General features: G+C 34.0%; 1 protein-coding gene across 2 annotated transcripts in view; it reads right to left on the bottom strand.

Annotated features, from left to right (window-relative positions):
• The window catches only part of LOC107501662 (alpha-2-macroglobulin), a 39,144-nt gene extending 22,337 nt beyond the window's left edge, over positions 1-16,807 (bottom strand). The window contains exons 1-15 of one of the 2 annotated variants that reach the window (XM_036237105.1): positions 16,623-16,807; positions 14,144-14,327; positions 13,157-13,316; positions 12,937-12,989; positions 11,322-11,342; positions 10,872-11,040; positions 10,341-10,425; positions 9,624-9,744; positions 8,764-8,878; positions 8,510-8,619; positions 6,416-6,577; positions 4,076-4,303; positions 3,769-3,832; positions 2,449-2,591; positions 1,729-1,878 (exon numbers count right to left, since the gene is read on the bottom strand). In XM_036237105.1, the coding sequence (XP_036092998.1) occupies positions 1,729-1,878; positions 2,449-2,591; positions 3,769-3,832; positions 4,076-4,303; positions 6,416-6,577; positions 8,510-8,619; positions 8,764-8,878; positions 9,624-9,744; positions 10,341-10,425; positions 10,872-11,040; positions 11,322-11,342; positions 12,937-12,989; positions 13,157-13,316; positions 14,144-14,327; positions 16,623-16,708 (1,851 nt within the window). In that variant the 5' untranslated portion in view covers positions 16,709-16,807. The remainder of the gene's footprint in view (positions 1-1,728; positions 1,879-2,448; positions 2,592-3,768; positions 3,833-4,075; positions 4,304-6,415; positions 6,578-8,509; positions 8,620-8,763; positions 8,879-9,623; positions 9,745-10,340; positions 10,426-10,871; positions 11,041-11,321; positions 11,343-12,936; positions 12,990-13,156; positions 13,317-14,143; positions 14,328-16,622) is intronic. The other variant, XM_016128045.2, reaches the window with a different exon arrangement.
• Between the last annotated feature and the right edge of the window lie 1,729 nt (positions 16,808-18,536).

The raw sequence follows: 18,536 nt of genomic DNA, 5'->3' as shown, positions 1-18,536 counted from the left end.
TGTGGTAAACAGCTAAGTCAGTGTATAACAAAGTTAACGAACACATGTTCTAAATAGGCACATGAATAAGTATACATCCTCCATATAGAACAGGATAGTATTTCCTTAGGTATTATTCATGCAAACAAAATGCTCCAGATCTTTACAAATATGTAAAACTTAAAATGCAAAATACCAGATATAATGCTTTCAAATTTATTTGAAGACTGAAACAGGCATAAAAATGTTGATAGGTGCACTGTATTATATTCTTAAGAGTTTAACATCGATTGATAAGACTAGATAAGCAAAGTGGGTAGTGTAACAAAATTAAATACTTTCTCAAAGGCAGCTCCCTCTTACTATTTTCCATTTCTCCTTTCTGATTATTTTTCTCCAAAGCATATTACATAATTATTATCTGTTTCATCTATGGAAATGTAATTTTCATGAGAGTATAAACTTTTGTCTTTCCATTAGTTCACTACTAGATCTTCAGAACTTTAATACACAGTAGGCACATCTAGGATACAGTAGGCACTAAATACATATGTGTTGAATGAATTGTTTATGCTATTTGTAACAAAGTGTTTCATTAGTAAAACACTTTCAAAGATTGAGAGAGACTAGAGTTCTAACACAGGTCTACTATTGAGTATTTGAAAGCTTTTGTTTTATTATTAACAAATTAATAGGATTTTCTGCCTCATCTATCAACCAGGGTTGTTATAATTAAAAAATAAAAAAACTTTGAGAACTATAAAATTATGTCATAAAACACAAAATATTAGTGTTATTTTTCCAAATATCCCTTTGCTCTCACTATCGAAATATATTCAGTACAGCTTTAGAATTATTATAACGTTTTCACTTAAATCTCACTGGAAGGTCCAAAACATAAGAAATCTTTTCTTATAAGTTCCCTTTTTAGGAAAGTAAAAATGTAATTTTCTCTTTGTAAAATTTTGATGGTAAAAAACTTTAGTAAGAGGTTATTCCATTTGACCTCATTTTGAACATTTGAAGATATGAACAAAGGATTATTAGTACATATTGTTAAGTAGTTTCTTATTGTTCCACTCTGGCATGCACTCTTTCTATTTCTTCTGTTAACCCAATTTTAAAAGATTTCATGTAAGTTATCATATAATAAATCATTTTTCCCCTAATTTTTACTCATCAGAGATAATCCATATCTTCCTTCTGAAATTATGTGCATCTTGGGACATTCAGTATTTCAGTTGACATAATTCTTACAAAAATAGGAATCTGACGCTTCATTTAGCCTGTGCAGTCTTAGTGCAGGTAAACATACCATTTTGTTAGGCTTTTCAAAATGATAAAACGTGTTTGAAAACTCCTGTTATTTATTGATTTCACAGAATTCTAGGATTTTGGGGACTTGGGCTGGTGTATAATGGTATCTGTATGTATATATGTATGTACATATGTATCTATCACCTGTCTGATTATCTACCTATCTATTATCTATCTATCTATCTATCTATCTATCTATCTATCTATCTATCTATCATCTATCTATCATCTATCATCTATCATCATCACCTATCCAACTATCTATATTCATATGAAATATCTTTCTTACCAAAAAAAGTATACATAAAAGAGCTCAAAACTATTCACTCCTAAATAAATATAATTGTACTAGAACCTGTCCTACTCAGGCATTTCTTCTTGCCTGGAGACCCTTGTCTGGCCCTTCCAGACCCCCAAGGCTGAGGGACTCACCGAGGACGGGGAGAGCTCTGCCTCAGGCTTCATGAGCAGCACACTTTTGTCCACTGCACGGAGGGCACACAGGGACTGAGGAGAAGCTGTGACACGCAGGTGGGCATGTGAGGCTGGAAGACTTTGTGCAGGGCGGAAGCTCAAATCTACCTGTGGAATTGAGGAGAAAGGTAAAAAAAAAAAACAAATTTCCTGACTTAGCTATGCATTCGCCAGCATTTTCTGAGTGCTGCTCACATTCAGTGCATGATCACTTTGTTTGAATTTGCGGTGGTTGGCGCTATGTAAGACGTGAGGCTTTTTTGTCCTCAACAATTTACTCTGATTTGCAAGAATCAAGAATCAGTTGGACCATAATAGTGATTTCTAATCTTATAACTTACTAAATCTGAGATGCCATTATTACCTTTGAAACATGGTGAAGTATTCATTAACTGCAGGTAGAATGCAAATGATTCTAGCTGTTCTTGTATTTTTCTTTTGGCTCTTTAGTAGCTAAAAACTTGCTTCCATATTTCCCGACATCTCATCATAGAAAAAAGGAACAAGCTAGGAGTCAAGTGACAGGGCTTAGTAGTGTGACTCTACCATTTCCTTGCTGAAATTCTCTGCAGAATTTATTTAATCCTTTCGGTCCCAATGTTCACATGTAGAAAATAATTGATAACAATAGTAACTTCTGGTTTTAATGTTAAAAAATTTATAGTATGAAACACTCACCTTGTTGGCCAGACAATTTTCAACTTCATATTTTGCAGAATCCCCCACCACTTCCCCATCAGGTAAAATGGCATAGATGAGTAATCGAGCAATGGGAACAAGGTCTGACTCCACGGGGACTGACACAGAAAAATCGCCTTTCACTGTAGCACAGAGAGAATGAGAAAGTGATCATGGGCTAGACATCTCCTCTGGGTTAAAATGAAAATTTCATATCGCCCAAAGCCATTTAGGAGCCTTGTCTGGTTAATGATTGTTTCTATTAGTAGGTGTAATAGATGTAATAAACGATATGTGGTAAATGGACGACTGTCTCTGAGAACTCTGTATCTTTAAGAACTCTAGCTTTAGAAAAAAACCTTCGTAAAGCTCTCTTTCCTCTCTTAAATCATGATTTCTCACCAATTTTAACTTTTAGCTCACCTCTATGAAGTTCTGATGCTAAGGGTGTGGAGACATCCACTTGGCTACCATTTCTTCTAGACCTCACATTAGAGAAGGGAAATAGAAACTAAGTTGTGAGTTATAATAGTAAAAGTTTACCATATTGTATTTATCCTTATATCCCCTTTAACCTTCTATGAACAAAACATTCTATATTTCTTAAGAGGAGCACTGTGCTCCTTTGGAAGTGCTTTTTTGTTTGTTTGTTTGTTTTGTGTGTGTGTGTGTGTTTTTTTTTGCTGATGTCTATGTAGATTCTTTAGAGGGTGCATTAAACTTCTGTGTCTACTTATGATGCTTCTGTATTGCTATGAAAAGGCAACGAAAGAGTAGTTTTCTAGTAAATGATCTTTTAGACTTCCACAGAATAAAGGAAACCATCAAAGATTTATATTGTTCCATATTTGTTCATGGGGAGAGTCCAATTCAATGGTGGAAGAACCTGATTAAACTTCATATACCATAACTATCTTTGAAAAGGAAAAATGATATAAAAATATAAATCACCCAGCACAAGCCCTAATAAATAAAAGGCAGTCCAAAATTTTACCTTCTCTCCATTGATTAAAACAATTTTGAATGATATTTTATCAAGATGATCCATGAATATTTATGGCTTGAACATTTGGATTAAGCACAGATTATAAAACTGCTACATGTACATTTTAAACAATCTGAACATAATATGCTGATGGAAAAGAAAATAAATATTTGATAAAGGGTGAATAAAGAGAAACGTTACATTCCCTTCTCAACTTCTTTATTGGGTTAGATGGAAGTTACCTGTCTTTATTTGAAACCATTCATGGTATTTCTGCAGTGTAAGGGTGAATGTGTCAGAATGGGGTAGGAATGTGGAATTACAGAAATACTCACTGTTTCCCTGCTCCACAGGCAATACATGAGATCCAGTTCGAACAATGCCTCCTTTCGCCATTATCTGGGAGAGGGGGGAGGGAAAAGGAAGTGAAAAGGTGAAAAGAAATTTAATTTTCTTGACAGAGATCTTACCACAAGTCTTGCCCTCCATGTGATATGCTTTTTTTTTTTTTAATTGCAAAATTAGTCCTAGAAGTCGAACTTTCAAAAGAGAAACAGACTTTCAAAGGAGTGATGTCTAAAGACCTTCATAAATCTTTGCCCCCCAGAGAATTTTTATCAATGAGATGGCCTTCCTTCTCACCAGGTAATAAAATGAGAGCTCCTTCAGCCCCTGCAGGACCTGTCCATTCAGAACATAATGTGCTTTGAGTGTCTGAGTGTGGCCGCAGGGCAGCTCACGAGGCAAGGGCTCAAGGTGGACAAAGCTCTTGCTTGGGGAGAATACACTATTAGCAGTGTGATAAGCTTCTTCATTTTCTTCTGATAGCCATTGATAGCTGTAACAGGGGCTATGATCCTTGTGTTTGACCTAAAAAATTAGGAAAACAATATTATTTTATAGGTTATAACTTGCAGAGAATCAATGTTTTCACAAAACTGCATTAGTTTACTGTTCTACCTAAACTAGTACCTATATTTTTGAATAGTGTAAAGGGAGATATCCTTTGCTCTTATTAGTTTGTTTGATGTTTCTTTGGCCACTTTACTAAACAGAAGGCGACACTAGAGCTATTGAAACCTCACTGAGGAGACTAAATAATCTTCAGAAACTGAAGAATTGCATTTCAGAAAGTCAATTCCTCATTTGTGATGAATTTCAAATAGGTATTATGAGTAAATGCAATACTGCGATCTTAGGGGACTGGGAACATTTTCTGTAAACAACATTGGTTCAAGCGTTGAATTGGCTAATGTCGACCTCTCTTGGGTTGTCTTAGGCTGATTTTTAAAAATACTTCCTGTGATTCTGGACTTTTAAGTTTCATAGTTACTATTTGGGTTGTATTTAAATTTTTCTTCGTGTAGAAGTTGGTCCTTAGTTTTTCCAGGCTTCCTCTACCCTCATCCTCACCTCTTAAGAGGCATGAGTGAATCCCGTGTCAGTAAAACACTTCATTGATATCTCAATGTATATTATAGTGATAATATAAATATTCATCAAAAGAGGGAGCATTTAAAAATAGAATTTTCATTTTCAGGACTAGTGTGGTGCCTAGCACACAGAAGCATTTGAGATAAGCGAGTAAACATTTAATTTTCATTTATAACAAGTATGAGATTTTATGCCAGCTATTTAAAGCTGAATCAATAAAATATATTATTTATCCCCTTTTATATTGATATAAAAAATTCTAAAAAATGAGTTTTTATCACTAATATTATGTAATATCTATTGTATAGCCATATATCTGTAAATGTATACATCTACATCTTTATTGGTGAATAAAGAACTACATGCTATACAAAGCAACTTATAAGGGTATGGACAAAGTATGGAGAAACTTATAATAGCAGAGCAAAAATAAAGTAAGAACAATAATTTACGGAGTGTATATATTTGAAACTAACTGCAAATGATGTTAAAATGGGCTTTTGTAGTAATAATATTTGACAGTTAAAGGGACTTACTAAGTGCTTTAACATGTCATCCTTCATTTAACCCCTACGATAACCTCAAAAGTTAGGTATCAATATTGTACCCATTTTACAGATAAGAAAATGAAGTACAGAGGTTATTAGTTACTTGCTCTTAAAAAGAGTTGAGTCAGGATTTTAACCTAATTTATTTGATTCTGGAACATAGACCTTTTTTAAAAAAATTGTGGTAAAAACACACAACATAAAATTATCATCTTAACCATTTTAAGTGTATATTTCGATAATATTATGTAGTGTGCAAAAGATCTTCAGATTTTTTTCATCCCACAAAATAAAACTCTATATCCATTAAACAACAATTTCTCATTTCTCCATCTCTCCAGCCCTAGGCAGACACCATTTTACTTTCAATTTCTATGACTTTGACTACTTTAGAAACCTTATATAAGTGGTATCATACAGTATTTGTTTTTTTTTGTTTCACTTAGCATAATGTCATCGAGGCTACGTCAGCCAAGTTGTAGCATGTGACAGAATTTCCTTCTTTTCTAAGGCTGAATACTATTCCATTGTATGTATTTGCCACATTTTGTTTATCCATTCACCTGTTCATAGATATTTGGGTTGATTCCACTTTGTAGCTATTGTGAACAGTGCTGCTATGACCATGGGTGTGCAAACATCCCTTTGAGACTCTGCTTTCAATTCTTTAGGGCGTACTTCCAGAAGTGAGATTACTGGATCATATGGTAGTTCTATTTTCAGTTTTTTGAGGAATTACCATACTGTTTTTTTTTTATAGCAGTTGCACCATTTTATATTTCCAGCAATAGTACACAAGTAGAACCCATGCTTTTAACCACAAAACTATACCAACTTCTTTTTAATAAGCTTTTTCAAAGTTGTACTAAAATTGATCTCTAATTTCCATTTTTCCCCCTCTTTGTAACACTAAACACAACTTGGGTATGTTATCACTTTTAGGTTGTAACCATTTTCCCAAAGTTACTTCCTGTCATCGATCACTTCTCTGAAAACTTACGTTGACAGTGAGGGAGGTACCCATAATATTTGTGGTGTTAATGGAGAACTGCACTAGGCCATGCTCATCTGTGGTAGCATTGGAGCCATAGTTAGCTTCATTTGCTCTGATGAAGATGAGTTTATTTGGCATGGGAACATCTTTTCCATCGACTAGGCGCACCTGAAGATTAAAAGCTATGAATCAGTTATATAACTAATATCCAATAGGCACCAAATATATTCATTTTATCAGAAATATTTATTGAGTGCAATCTATATGTTGAACATAGTTCCAAGCATTGAAGCTATAGCAGTGAACAAAATAAAGTCTCTTCCATCAGCGAACTTACAGTCTAGTAAGAGATGGATGCTAAATAAATGCATAAATAATATATACTTATTTAGTAGTAATCAGTCCTAAGAAGAAAAATAAAGCAGTCTAAAGAGATATAGAGTGAAGTGACAGAGATAATAACAAGTGAACTGAAAAATGTATTCTGTGGATATTTTGGAAATGCTGTGCATCATATATTACTTTTGGAGAGTCACATGACACAAATCATATAGTAATGAAAAATTTCAACTCATTAGCTAAATTGATTGAGACCCTCTTGTTGTGCGACAACTTTTAATGAATTAGTGTTTTGAAGGATACTGTGTACAGGTAAGCAATTAATACATTGTCCTGTGTGCTTCTTTAGTTGTTTTACATATATCTGCTTCTCAACCAATATTTTCAACCTTTTGGAAGGAAGGCAGATTTTATGAGGCACTTCCCATGTGAAAAATGTAAAATTGAGAAGCACACAGTATTAAACAAAGCCCTACACTCAAATTCTTGATAATATTAAACTCAACAGATGAGTAAGTATTTCAGTTTAGACCATAAAGATGGTGACTTTTTTTTTCAGTATAAGCTATTCATGGTAGAAAGAAGCACAGAGGCAGGCATGGATCAGTATTTGCAATTGATTAAGAAAAATCTAAGTTTGCTAATGAACTTTTTGGTTGTATGTACAAAGATAAGGGTAAGCACAAAATTCTGATTCTGATTCTTTCTCTTTGTTGAGAGAATCTTATGACTAATGGGATAGTTACTTAGCAGGAATGAAATATCAAAAATGTACAATACACCACTGAGCAATTTAAAAACACAGACTATACTTGCATTTTAGGAAGTGACCTAAGTTTCTGAATATGTTTGCTGTTATAACATTATCAAAATATTCTAAAATTTACTACACCACTCCTATGTCTAGTCCCTCTGTCTTTTACACTCTCCATAGCTGAAATCTTATAACATTTCCATTAAGAACATGATATACAGTAATTATAAATTGGGGTACATAAAACTGTTATCTCAGACTTCTGGAGTCAGAAAGACCTATTTGTATATCTGCTTTAATAGAAAATAACAATATAATTTTTTTTTGGTATATCTGTGAGAAAAATTATATTTTTGGAAGATAGGAACCTTAATAGCTGTACTTTATCCTTATGTGTACTGTTTTTTTTTTAAATTTGCTGTTACAGAAAAAATAATATAAATATAATACTCATGAAAGAAGCACTAGGTACAGCAGAATTTTTTTTATCCTTTAAAATAAAAATTAAAGCCACCTACACATATTTCCATACAAAGTTAGTGTTAGAAGGATAATGTAATTTTGAGATTCTTGTGAGAAAATATCATAAAAATCTGAAACTACCTGGTAAACCGTGGAAGGAGATTGAATGACATTACACAGGCTGTCCCAACAGTGAAAAAAAAGTCTAATTTTGAGAGTGCTTTAGAATGATTTTTATAGATTTTGAATACAAATTTACAGAGGAATAGATTTATTTTTACATGGTTTTATACTCTCAGTTATATTAATCAACAGGTAACAATAATCAGGTAAGGTTTTAGCAGAATACATTATGCTTATTAGGTGGGGTGATACACAGTTGGATTTGTGATTTGAAAAATACTCCACCAGGGGAGGGAGGAGCAATTGGGGGGATCATTTTATAAACTATATAGTTGTCTAACCAATGTACTGTATACTTGAAACTAATTTAAATAAGTAAATTAAAAAAAAAAAAAGAGTGACATATAAAAAAACTACTCCACCTGCCCAAAGAAGGGAATCCCTTGTCTAAAGTGTGGGTCCACTTTCACGAATGAGAGCTTGGTTACAGTGTTTGTTATTTCGCTGGACCCTCTTCCAGTTAATTCTACTCCTGTAAAAGAAGAAGAAAAAAGTTTTCTTGAAGGATGATTTGCCTGAACTTCTTATACAACCTCCTCCCTTTCAATTCATACTTTGACAAAAGAAATAAATCTATGCTTATTGTTTTTCTCCCATACTCATGTGGCACACAAACCTGTTCCTTCTTCTTGGATCTTAGCCTCCACTTCAAGTTCCATTTTAAACTCTGCTCTCTTCATCTGGAAGACCTTAGTTTTTACTTGCTGAGAGAAGCAGCCCTGGCTGTTTAGCTAGGAGGGGATAAAATAAAATACAAGAACATAATACTAGACAGATCAGTGGTCAGTTAATCTTGTGGGATTTTGGGGGAAACAACAACCTTGGTATTTCCTATGATAAGAATACAAGACCTATTTTCTAGAGTTTTATTATTATTACATTTTGTGACAGTATCTAGTTTATAATTGACAGGTATATTCCTTAGTAGCTGGTATTCCCTAGAATGAATGAGAGAAATGTCTTAAAAATTTTGGAGTAACCTTACTATAGGCAGCTTACTCTTCACCAAATCCTGGCTCCCCTCCCATAACATACAGCTGTGCTTAGGAGCGGCCGCCCATCCAGGGAGTGCGTTCTGTGCCTCCCAGGCATCTAGGTGATCCAGGTGGGGCTATATGAACAGTTTTTGCTCACAGAAATTGCAAAACTGATGCTTCTCAGCCAAAGTAGGTAAGGGGTATGCTTTTTTTTTTTCTCCTTCATTCATACAAGTAGTTACCAAAGATGACTCTGGATGCCAGGTACTGAAGTTGGCTCAACTTTTGCATGCTCGATGCACCAAAAACCGGCACAAAGGACAATTACAAGAAATAATTCCTATTGTGCTAAGTCACTGATTTTTTTTTTTTGAAAACTACTATCACTAGCATAGAATTCTCTTATAAATTGCTCTCTTCCTGAGTTAGCACCATGTTGTAACTCACTGCTTATCAGCAATGGCTTGGTCGTTAGTTACTAGAAGAGTTTTCCACCTACCTGCTGACTGAATGTCTCACAAATAGCCTGTGACTCGCCACCAAAGCAGTTAGAAGGATTATTATACTTTCTGCATATGCTCATAGTCGCATGTCCTGGAACTGGCTTTCCATATGTGTATCTGTCATAAGAACGTTGCTAAATGAATCAAAACAGACATTGAACATCCCCATTTTCTACCTATTTATATTTTCTCTTTTAGTTAAAATGTATTTATTCTCTGTACTTCTCTTTAATCTGTACTCCCCCATCTTCAGGGCTCAAACACTATTGAGCACAGTTAAGTAATGACCCTTTTCTTTTGGAATTCTCCAGTGTACCATGTATGCAAGATCAAGTAAATAATCTGTTGGTGACAGAATTTCTTCTACAATCCAGTGAAGGGGAAGTCACTAACCTTCAATACTATCCCATTTGCATGTGTGTGTGTACGCGGGAATGGCCTCACACCCACAACTTTGTTAACTTTCAGAATCCTAGTAGGATAGCCTCTCTAGGAACAGTTGCCCGCACCATGATAGTTATTATAATGCTTGTAAGGACATGAAAGAAAATATAGAAAAGCAACAGGAGAGGAAAGTTCTAGAGATGGAATAGTCTCATGTATTTAAAATATTTGTGCTGCCACTGCTCTTAGAAAAACTAGACAAAATATCCCAAATGGCGAACTTTAATAAATTAATTCCCCTCAAAAGATTTAAAAAAGTATAAACTCACAGACCACACACTGACACATTCACCACTTCTTCCAAGATAGTGAGTATTCTTGGCATTGTTACTTGCACTTCAAACTTGGGAAGCACTGTTGATTGGAGATCAAGGAAGTTGGTAATTGGTTTTCCAATTTTGAGGAATTAGTATTTTCAGGTACCTTGTAACCATTCCCTAAGAATACTTTAGGCCACAGAAAAGGTAGCTCTCTTCTTTGATATATCCACCTTGCTTTCAACTGGAGATTCCAGTTGAAGGACTAGGATGGATCACTGTAACCTTAATGAGTTATGGAAGACTCACTAGAACAAGGATGTTTTACATTTTTTGGAGATTAAAAATTGCTATGAAAAACAAGTCATATGAAGTCCTATTCAGAAATCACTGATGGTCCTCAGTGATACAGATATAATTAGTTCTACTCCAAACCCAATTTCACCCATGGGAAATGAAAGAACTCCAAATAAGCTCAAATTCTAGGCCATAGAAGTTTCAATACAAAGAAAAATATTAACCATGATTTTCCATAATCCATACCAAATTCCTCCACAGTGAAGGGGTGCTCTGTCCTTTCGCCTGATTCCTTCTGTACCACCACCTTATAGGAGCCCTGAAATGGCTCTGATGAGAGGGGAAAGGTTAATTGCTTGAGGCCACTCTCTAACTCGAGTTTCTGCCATTGTGCAATGCGATTTCCTTTGGGGTCCTATGAATACATTAATTGTAACTTACAAAAAAGCCTAAAGCATTAGAGACAATAAAAGAAATTTATGAAAACTCCTATATTATCCACATAAATATATAGGAAAAATGGGGTTGCGATGAGGAGTGGGGAGGGGAGATGAGTTAGAATCATTCAGCACTATGTGAGTTTGAAGGCTTCTCCCTTAATGACAAATTTCTGAGATATTGTACGAACCTCTCAAATAACACTTTCTCTAAATTTATTACTTTAAATCTAATCATAAAATATTTCATTTTCCTTACCTCAATGTATACTAGTGGAATCTGAAAGACAAAAAAGAAAGAAAGGAGTTTAGAATTGTTCTCAAATGTTCTCAGTTCTGATTTATAAGTAAGACAGCTTTATGTAGAATAATGCTATAGTAAAATACATACACACAAAATTCCAGGTTAAGTTTTACAGAATTCTTAATAAATCCATTATAAGCAATCAACAAATAGTATTAAGAACTTACTAGGCCATCAACAACAAATGCATATGTGTTCTGCCATTCATTAGGAATGGGGTTTACTAACATTACTTAAAGGCTTTTAGCATCCCAGTGAAGAACAGTCCTTTGCTGTGACATTTTACACATTGAGAAATATACCCTAATGGCACTACAAGTAACCGTGTTCAGACCCAAATGTGAAGATGGGTCACAGAATTCTTAGGTAATACTAAGAATAAGGAGGAATGGGACTAGCTACTCTACTATCACTATTTATTCATTTTAAAAAACTAATATTTATGAAGTGCCTACCCTGTGCTGTGTATCATTCTAGGTGCAGAGAATATAGCAACGCACAAAAGAATAACACATCTGCTTTCATAGAGCTTACTTTCTAATAGGAATGGATTCATAAGAAATGTATACCTATATATATACATATATTTGAAATATAGATAAGATTGTATATATGAGATATATATGTTTGACACGTATTTGAGATATCTATCTGTTTGATATACAAATGTTTGATATCATATGTATATCATATATATCTACATTTATATCTATATCTATATCATCCACTAGGTAGTAGGTAAGTATCCAGATATAAAAATAAAGCAGGATTAAGCTGATAGAGTGATCGATGAAGTGTTTGATTTTTAGATAGAGAAGTGAAGGTAGAAACTAGGAGACCATTTTCAAGGCTATTATAATAATTTTGTTTAGAGTAGACATTGGCCAGGACAAGGTTGTAGTATGCAGGTGATAAGAAATAGTCTGGATATATTTTAAACTAACGTGATTTTTGATGAAGTGGATGTGGGTGTGAGAGAAAGAGAAAAAGTGAAGATTATACCATAATCTTTTGCTTTAGGAGCTAGGAAAAAAACGCCCCTTAACAAGACAGGAAAATGTGGTAGAAGAACAGATTTGGGAGAGAAAAATTAAAACTTTGATTACATATCACCATTAACATGGAAGGAGATGTTTCTTATTATAAATATCAAGTGTTGGTCTTCAGGAACAAACATTGATTTCACTCATCTTGATAGAAGAGGTTTTGGTATGTGTGTTTAGCAAAATTCTGTCTTTAAGAAGTTATTTGAACTTAAATTATTTGATGGTATAAGTTTGCCTATTACTTAATATATCTTTCTAATTTGTCTAATTGAGAATTCTCCAAAAAGTAAATTTAGTTGGGTAACAACTAAGTACCAGTACCAAGATAGAAAAAAGAAATGACTATTCCTTGTGCTACTGTTTTAAATGAGGATCTTGCTCTAGTGTAATGCCAGCAATTACTATTATCAGTACCAGATGCTTCTCCTCTGTCCTCCCCCAACGCCAAAAACAGGCTCCCAGATATACAGTTTGTACAGATTATACAGATAATAATGATTCTATATAGATATTGGGAGACTCACCAACTCATTCAAAGGGTGAAAATTTTCGTCCAGTGAGACAATACGAAACTTCACTGAAACAGAAATATTTTCCATGAGTCCCAGAAATCTTAAATTAGGCTTATTGGCTGGTAAGACAAATTGTTAATGAACCAGGATTACAGGGCATTTGACTGGGGAACATGAAGAGGAGGAAGATCTTTTCTTTCTGAAGTTGTTCCAGCAATAAGCCTCTTTGTACCTGTCTGTTCCGGTTTGTAGATGGGTTTGTCTGTCTGAACAAAGACCAGGCTCTCTTGGTTTTTTACCACCACTGTGGTCCGCTTCTTGAATTCTTGGGTTGGTCCTTTCACTTGAACAGTGAGGAACATTATCTGCTCATTGAGTGAGGATCTTGGGACCTGAAATACAGGAGAGAATCTGAGAATTCATTCAGTCTCCCACATTTTCTCCCTCATCCATGTTCTAACCCTCTTGGTGATTTTGCCTCTCTTTTAACTTTACTCTCTTACTCTTATCAGAGAAAACTGGCGTGGACAGGAATTATTTCTATCATTTTACAAATGGGGAGACAGAATGCAAGATGGAGGAAAATACAACAGTAAGAAAGGTCATAAATGAGACCCACATCGCCTTGTAGATCAGCTAATACAATCTTCATTCGATTATACACTGAACTTTTACTAAGTTGCTGTTTTGTGCTAAAGGGAATGGGAGAAGCATATCTTGAAACTTTAAGAAAGAAAACTAATATTCTATTGCAATAGGTTATAAACATTTTATATATGGACAACATTAAAGAGTTATTTGATATTTGCTCATGGCAATTTCTATAACTTTAACTCTTAGAAAGAATATGGGGTGATGTATTCCTGTCAGTCCACCACTGAGGCCTTATGTTGAGTGCTGGTTTAGTTTGTTTTATTAATATTTTTTCAATTTAATTTTAAGGAGAAGCCATATTCCTTTATCCAGTGCATAGTGCTTTTTTACAGGCTAATAGGAATTTTCTTTGATCATTGAGTTGATTTTTAACATACTAATAAATATTTACCTCTCATGGTTGGAAATTTATGCATTGCTTCTTAAGTTCTACAGTTAGTTGCTACATTTAGATTCCTTCCAGAACTCCTTGCCAGCCTCTCAAAGCCTTATCTTGGCTGAATTCTAGATCCCTATGACCTTTACTAATAGAACCAAGAATATTAAGTCAAACGACCATACTCACAGTGAAGGAGACACAGTGGAATAAGTCCTTCTCTGCCACCAGGTCAGTGAAGAGGCTTTCGTTCTTCTGGAGAAACTCCAAGGAAGCACTTACAGTCACTGTCTCATTCAGGTGGCTCAGAAGGAGGCAGCCCTTCTCAGGGGTTTCAGTGTGGAGCAGGGAGGGGACCAGCACCATATACTGCCTGGGGGCGGGGACAGTTAGAGGAGAGTGTAGAAATAAAGACATTGTTATCAACAGAACTATTTTCCATCAAAATTATAGTTACTATCATTAGTTCTATACCGAGAAAGACATATTGATAAGCATGAAATTAATGTTTGTCGTTGAATGGCGTATATGAGAATTTTTCCTGTGTTCATCACCGGCACCCTGGCAATGAACATTTTTACTTGAAGTGAGTGTTAAATAGATTTAAATTTGTAAGTATACCTTATTTTAAGGAACTCCAAAATGTAAGCATTTGAACTCAAATTAAAACAAGCTAATTTAATTAATTTATGTTGTAAATCTATTTTACATTAGGATTGCTGTAAAAAGTAAGCAAGTTTTCAAGTGGGACATAACAAAAACCAATTTACAGAACTTTCATTTAGTGTGTGTGTGTATGTATGCACACACATTTGCACACACACATATATATTCGACAAGCCTGTGAAAATGGTATGGCAAATACTTGCTTTCCACTTTACAGGTATGGAATCTGAGGTTTAAAGCAAGTGAGTCACTAGTTTAAAGTCGCAGCTGTGGTAAATAACTAATGAAATCTTAATGTGTTACCTAATCCAGAATGTTTGCATTTTAAATATTTGTCTTTCGACTCACGGCTAGACAATGGCTTCACTCAAAAATGGTCTTCTAGTGATTAAACTTGGGGTTTTGGTAACTCATGAGAAAAACAGAAACTTTCCTAATATCCTCATATATAATTTTATTGATCCTGTAGTTAGTTTTTAAACATTTTTGTTCACAGAACCAACAAAATAATTTTTAGACAGTATGGACTTCTTATATATTCCCAAGAAAATATCTATTTTTGATCATGTTTAAATAATAGCAAAAGATATTATTTATATGATATTTTAAGTTAAAACTTGTATTAGTCTTGTATAAGATTCCCATGGAATCTTAAATATCACAGTGCTAAGATATTTAATATAACTTATTTGAACAAATACATCAAAATGTTCTTTTTGTAATCACAAATTTGACACATTTCCCTTTTTTACTCTCACTTGAATTTCCATGCCACTTACAACACAGAATTTTATTGACAAGTATATATAAGTACTTATAATGTATATAGTATTATATATCTATTATATATAAATTTAACTTTAAATCTTTTTAAAAATTTAATGTGACCATAAAGTCATAAATGTTGAATATTTTCTTCTGAATTGAGTTATATGAGTCTTACTCATATACAACTAATCAAAACAAAATAAATATATTACAAATTATGATTCATATATATTAGATATAAAACCAAAATACTTTTAAAACACATCTTAATTAAGAATGATAAGCTGGTTTTATGTATTCATAGATAGATATTCCTTACTGCAAGGATTAAATAATGTCTAACATTAATTCTGTCACTATTTTTGGTTTGTGTAGATGCCATGAAAAATTATTCACATAAAAGTAAATAAATGACAAATAAAACAATTACATAATTATTATCAGTTCTTATAACTACTCTGCCTTACATGCCAAAAATCCAATGCAATTCTATTAGCAAGAATTGCTTCTAATCATCTATGAACTAGTATTTCCTTTAGAACGTCCGTCAATTTGGTTAAAACAAAGAATTAGTAACCATATAATCTGCAAAAGAATTTTCTCCCTCATCCTTAGAATACTTTGCTTTCTTACATCAACTTCAGTATTTCATATTTTTCCTTTCTTTGACTCCCTAAAGATTTTTATACTCCAAGACAATGCTCCTTGGTAGCATCTGATTGAGGGAGAGGTTTGTCTTCTCTTACAAAGTAGATGATGAACTATTAAGAGAAGGGAGGTAAGAAAGGATAAACAGCATGATCTCATGCAGATTGATATAAATGTGAAAGTCCGAAAATTGATTCCTTCGAACATACAAATTTTTAATGAAAAATTGTAAGTCCTTATATATCCCCAGAGAATTTAGAGATTCAGAGATCCAGAGAATTGGAAAAAATTGAGTTAAGAATGAGTAAAAAAATGAATAAACCAGATTTATGAAATCTCATCATTAGAAGAGAGATAAGATATTAGAGGGTAATAGTTTTATGGGAAAGAAAAATGAATGCTATAAAAAAGAATCTGAAATAAAGGAAAGAGCTCTTTTTTTTTTTTAACTCTTCAAAGTACAGTTTAATGAATCAAGCAAGAGTTTAAAATGAATATATAAAGTGGTTGCTCCACAGAGGATTTCAATTCAAAGCAAGAAAACATAAGAAAAGGACTTTAAGTTTACACTCTATATGAAACTCACGGTTTTCCAGAGACTGCGGCATCTATAAGCAAAAAGACCAGCTGGAGGAGAATAAGGCCTGAATGAAAGAGTTTGTTCTTCACCATGCTGCAGGCAGAATGGGCCCAAGGAGACCAGACTGTATTCTACCCTACTCCCTGAAGTCCTCAGAGCAACTAGGCTTTATGTTGCTCTCTGAGCAAACAGGAAGTTCCACCCACACAAGATATCTAAACTAAGTAGAGGTCTCTGAAAGCTCTCTGAAAGGGTCATTGCTCTCAGGGGCCTAAGTGCAGTCAAGGTCAATTCCTGGCTGGCTAAATAGAATTCCTGGAGGGATGAAATCCACATTCCTGTAAGTGCTCACTTTCTCTGGGTTTTATTATAAAGCAGCTAATCGGCTTTTCAATCCCTTCTCTCTCTTACTCACTCCTTTCATTTCTCCATAGAAGCTCTTGTAGCTTTCCTCACATCTCTTGCATGAATAGTTGGTAAGAAAAGCTACAATTTAAGCAAACTAGATAGACTCGAAATAGATATTTTATCGCAAGTCAGTGAGCCTGAACGCCCCCCATTAGATATGCCTACCTTAAATGTTGAAGTGGTTTTGGAGTTCAGTAGTCTTCTATGGAAATAATATTGGATCAAGCTAATAGGATTTTGACCTTAGGGATATTATGAGGTTGCAGGTGAGGAGCCGGGCTCTGGAAGAATGATAATTGAAAATATTTTCCTGAATTAAGAAACTAAAAAGATGAAAGGTGAAGTAGCTGGGTCTCAAAAACTAGCTCTGATCTATTCTGCCTTTGTGACAAAGGTCCCAGATGCCTTAACCATCTACAGTACAAACCACTTTTGTTACTGACTTCAAAATATGCTGCTTCTTGCCAATCGTTAGTCATATAAACTTTCATCCATCCATCCATCCATCCATCCAACTATTTGGTTGTTTTATAAGTATTTATTGAACCTAGTAGGGCTGTGTATCACGCAAAATCATAGAGATGGAGTGGGAGTTGGTATAGTTATATAGGTGAGAGATGATGGTATTTCAAGCTAGGTACTCATAATGAGTTTGGAAAGAGGTTGATATATAGATGTATATCATTTTTAAGAGGCAAAGTTATAGTATATAAAGAATATATGAATGTGGTGGATAAAGGAGAATGTGCTTTTCAGTTTTCCTGGCTGTTCACTGAGTGAATTGTGTTGCCTTTAACAGATTGAGTAAAACAGAGGAAAGACAAGGTGGAAACTGGAGGAGAGAGGGCTGAGGTTTGCAAATATAAAGAGTCTAGTTTTGAAAGTGCTTGCGGGATATTCAAGTATTAATATGTATATAAAGGTTAAAATTTGCATCTAGAGCTTAGAGCAGTGTGGTCCTATATAACTTAACATTTTCTAGCAGCCACATTAAAAACCAAACAAACAAAAATCCCATTAATTTTAATAATATATTTTACTTTGTATAACCAAAACATTATCATTTCAACATTTAATCAGTATAAAAATTGTCAATGAAATACTTTACATTCTCTTTTTTAGCTATGTCTTCGAAATCTGGTGTGAATTCTGCACTTATTAAAATTTATCGAATTAGACCAGCGACATTCAAGTGTTCAATCTCCCATGTGCCATATTTAACATAGTAGGGTTAGGGCAATATTTTTCAAACTATGGGTCACTATTTATAGTGAATTTTGATATCATGATCAGTGAGTTATGACCAAGGTTTTAAGAAACAGAATATAATAAAATAGAAAAAAAAACAGTGTATCAAACAGAATGAGTGAAAATATTGATTTCGGAAACATCCGTTTCACAGAATTTCAGCAGAAACTGTTGGTTGTATCCTATTGCCTATTCTCCAATTGTATCTTTAACAATAAAACTCCTGAGTTTTAGCTGGGCACAAACTGTAAGTTAAAAATCTTT

Source organism: Rousettus aegyptiacus, unplaced genomic scaffold (assembly GCF_014176215.1).
Source record: "Rousettus aegyptiacus isolate mRouAeg1 unplaced genomic scaffold, mRouAeg1.p scaffold_m13_p_2, whole genome shotgun sequence".
Taxonomy (NCBI): domain Eukaryota; kingdom Metazoa; phylum Chordata; class Mammalia; order Chiroptera; family Pteropodidae; genus Rousettus; species Rousettus aegyptiacus.
The sequence above is the reverse complement of the archived record's forward strand: the minus strand, read 5'-3'. Positions and strand labels throughout refer to the sequence as shown.